The sequence below is a fragment of the Morus notabilis genome, unplaced genomic scaffold (genome assembly GCF_000414095.1).
Source record: "Morus notabilis unplaced genomic scaffold, ASM41409v2 Scaffold1154, whole genome shotgun sequence".
Taxonomy (NCBI): Eukaryota; Viridiplantae; Streptophyta; class Magnoliopsida; order Rosales; family Moraceae; genus Morus; species Morus notabilis.
The window spans coordinates 319,500-323,658 of record NW_010359557.1 but is presented as its reverse complement, the minus strand read 5'-3'; the positions used below and the strand labels follow the sequence as shown (position 1 = coordinate 323,658).

The window sequence follows — 4,159 nt, the reverse complement described above, 5'->3', positions numbered from 1 at the left end:
TTCTGCCATGTATTTTCCTGTCAATTTTTTATTTCTTTTTTTTAAAAAAAAAATTTTCCCACCTAATTTAAAGTGATCATGACGAAAACTTTGAAGGCACTCTTGATAATAAATTTTGTTTCTCTATATATAAGACCATACCTGTATGTAATGACGTTTATTTTTCCAATTTTAGTTAGTTATACAAACCAATACCTAATAAACTCACATGCTAATAAGTTATGGATGGTTTTCAATAATAACCTTTAGGAAGTGCTAGAAATGAAAAACATATATGGATCAGTCGGTGGTTGCCTAATTGGCTAATTCTATATGCAGTGAACCAGAAGTCATTGTTCAATTGAACTTCAACACCGCTTTTAAGCTTATCATTATGTGTAGAAGACGTAAGTTGGAGACAGACATGCATTCAATTAATGAATATATCACAAAAATGTTCATCCTTGCACGGAAATCCCCTATCTAGCTAAACTTCTATCGGAAACTTAGAGAGAGAGAGAGAGAGAGAGAGAGAGAGAGAGAGAGACTAATGCACTCTTGCCTGCTTTTGGTGGCATTTTACTAACTGTTTAAGCGAATAAATCGTGTGACCAAATATTAATCCCAAAAGCAATCTCTTTGTTGTAGCGTCACCAACAGAAACAAACCCCACATTTCTGTTGCCTTCCAAAATTTGGGGGGTAGAGAGTTTTCTTCCTATATAGACAAAGCAGGCTTCAACTTCCATTACATTCGGCTAAAAAAAAAAACACAACCCCCACCAATTTTCTCTGCCAAATCTCACACTTTCTCTCACTTTCTCTCTAAACAAACAGCTAGCGTCATGCATAATCTATCTCTGGTTGCATATTCCGTCTTCTTCAACGCATCCAAAGCCTTGTTTTTCATTTGTCTTATTCTCGTGGCCTTGCTCTACGTCTTTATCTTCTCAAGCATCATCACAGATATTCAAGAATTAGCAGCTTTTCTTGCCAAGAAAAAGGGTAGTACGAACTTGGCTTTGTACATGATGTTTCAAGAAAACCTAGCGTCTCAGCATTCAAACGGGTCGTACCATGAGGTCCTTAGAAGTCAATAATGAAGGCCATGCATAAATATTTGAAGGTTTTAAAGAAATCATTATATACTATATGTTGAGAAATATTATCAACACGTACGGCCAATCTTGTCTTGTAATATTAGTTCTAATATTGGCTTGCAATCAAATAACAAGGAAAAGATCACGAACAAAGTGATTGTGCATATTTTCTTCCCTTCAACGTGAGTTTGTACGATCAATTTCCAAAGGGCAATAGCAATATATATACATACATGCATATATTGCTTATATTACAAAAAATATATTAAGGAGTGATTATCTTTGTATGTTTTTTTGCTAATTATATTTGCATGCATGATTAGCATTTTATTTTCCCACTGGGGGTTGAAATATTTATTGAGGCGGCTATTGTCTGGTTATGCAATGGATTTATTTCTTATGCATGATAAGCTAGCTTCCTATTTTCTAGTGCTTCATTTTCTGCTTCTTATGATCATATTTGCCGACCAAGTTGTTTGCCAATCAATCACTCTCATATGAGCTGCACAATTAAACAAATTTTGATCAATTTGAATTTGATGATCACCCTTGGTCAAATAATTGTGCTCAGAGTTCATTAGATTTTTTTTTTCATTATATGGTAGATTATCCTATTTAATTGTTTAATTAATTTGATTACCATCAAGCATATAAAGCAAGTTAATCTGTAATATTTTTCTTCTCTTCAGATAATTTTCTGATTATTTATGTATACACACATACATATATACATATGTGTGTGTATATACCTAGTGGCGGAGCCACTTGAAGATGAGCGGGGGCAGCCGCCCCCACTCAAATTTTTTTGAAAAAAATATTACCTTTAAAATTTTTATAATTTTACACTTAAGCCCTCACTAAAATAATATATGTCCCCATTAAAATAAATATATTTTCTTATATGCCCCCACTAAGATAATTTATTAAAAAAATTTAGTGTACGCCCCTACTGAAATGAAAGGCTGGCTCCACCATTGTATATACGTATATAAATGGATGAGTTTTTAATGGTTATATATTTACCATAATTATCTTTCACATATATAAATTTGATAATGTGTGGTGATAAGAATCCAATATATGCGTGTGGGGTTACCCAAGCTAATCAATCATTCTATTGTATGAATGTAATAGTTAAGGCTTTCCCAATTAATGGTCAACTCAACTTCCATGCATATTGTTTTCATTTATCATATGCCAAAGAGTGATATTGACAATATAGAATATTTACTTTTGCGTAAGGAAGATTCAAGAATATGGACCCTCCAATTATGTGCAATTCAGTTAGACATTCCCTTAAGTAAATAAAGAAAAAGAAAACAAAAAGAGGGGAAAAGAGAGACAAAAAAGGAAAAAAGAAAACGTATATATATATATATATATAAGTGTTAATTGGACCCCCACTACTTGTTCTCTAAGACAAGATTAATCCAAAAAGAAAAGAAGGAAAAAAGAAACACATGAAAAAGTGGAGCTACGTTATCATCATACAATTTCAAAGAAAGCATGGTTTATGTACATAGGAGCGTATAGTTGAAAGTAAAGATGATTAGGTTTGTCAAAGGCGCTATATTGAATGCAGCTTTGTGTTATACATGTCAGTTAGTGATCTATCACTATTATATATATTTATATATATATATATATCATGATGATGAGTTTCATCATGAAGCTTTCTCAAAACTTATTTGAATTATGACCCCATATGATATATAGCATCACTTTTGGGAAAAAAAAAATTTCCATTTGTTGCATTAAGAATTTCAAAACATATGAAGATTAAATTTGAACAAAAGGATGTATTAATTTAAGCTATTTGATTCACTTTATTTTATGAGCTTTAAACTTGGATTGGAAAAATGTAAAAATTCTTAATTCCAAAGAAAAAAAAAAGCAAAAAAGATATGTAAACAGTCCAGTTTAAAAAAATATATATTATTTTTCTTCTGAAATGAATTTGTCAAAAAATTTCCAACTATTATGACGAGTATGTTTAATTCATACGACCGTTGAAACTTGTGGCGTTAAAAGATCCCAGGAGGACGAATGCGTAATTTCCGACACTACGAATTTGGCCGTTACAAAGCTGCGGGGCAATCTCCGAAATACATCATCGATCCAGGGGTATTTTCGTCAGCACACATTTGAAAACTTCTCTAAATTCGACCGTTACAACATTTAAATACAGATTTAGCTTTGGCTCGTTAACCTCAACCCCAAGTCTCTCTCTCTCTCTCTCTCTCTCTCTCTCTCTCTCTGTTCTTATTCTCTGTCTCACTCTCTTTTTCAAATTCCATGGCCGATCAAAGCACAAGCACGTCAATCATGAAGCCCAAAACCCCACACCCACTTCAGCAAATCGCCGATACGCCGACCCACAAGCTTCTCCTCAAGCAATGGCTCAAAGAGGAAGAGCTAATCCTCGGCCGAGTATCCCTCAAGGAGACCCAGATCAACTCGGTTCGAAAGGAGATCACCAATCTGTACGTCTTCTTCTTCCTCTTCCACTCCCTCTCCCTCGTCATCCTCTTCAACGCCGCCTCCTCGTGGGCCCCGCACGGCGGTGGTGCACTGTGCAGGAGGTCGTGGATCCCGTCGCTTTGCTTGCTTCTGTTCTCGTTGGGGCTGATCTGGGCCGTCCGGTACAAGACCGACACCGAGGTCCACCTCGAGAAGATGCTGGAGAGGGAGAAGGAGGACGGGAAGCTCCTCGCGAGGTGCGTAGAGGAGCTGAAGAAGAAGGGCGTCGAGTTCGACCTGCTGAAGGAGGTCGACGCGCTGCGTCGGGCGAAGAGTCTCCATGTCGAGGCAAAACCGGTGAGGAAGTGGTCAGCCAGGGACTTTGTTACCCTCTTCTTCTTCAGTGCTTCCTGTTTTGTTCTTGTCATCACAAGGGTCATCTTGTGTGATTAGGTCTCTTCCTTTTTTTTTTTGTGGGGTAAAGGGTATTTTGGGAATTATTGGGATGATTCATTGATTTTTGTTGGTTTTCTGTTTTTTGGGTTGTGGCAGAATACTCTTGTTCTGCTTTTAGTGAACATGTTAAGTTGAAAGTGTATAAGAATATTATGAATAAAATTT

General features: G+C 35.9%; 1 protein-coding gene across 1 annotated transcript; it reads left to right on the top strand.

Moving 5' to 3' along the window:
* The first annotated feature begins 3,308 nt into the window (after positions 1 to 3,308).
* LOC21399306 lies at positions 3,309 to 4,159 on the top strand. The gene has a single exon (XM_010094739.2). The coding sequence runs from the start codon at positions 3,374 to 3,376 to the stop codon at positions 3,989 to 3,991; it is 618 nt and encodes a 205-aa protein (XP_010093041.1). The 5' UTR covers positions 3,309 to 3,373; the 3' UTR covers positions 3,992 to 4,159.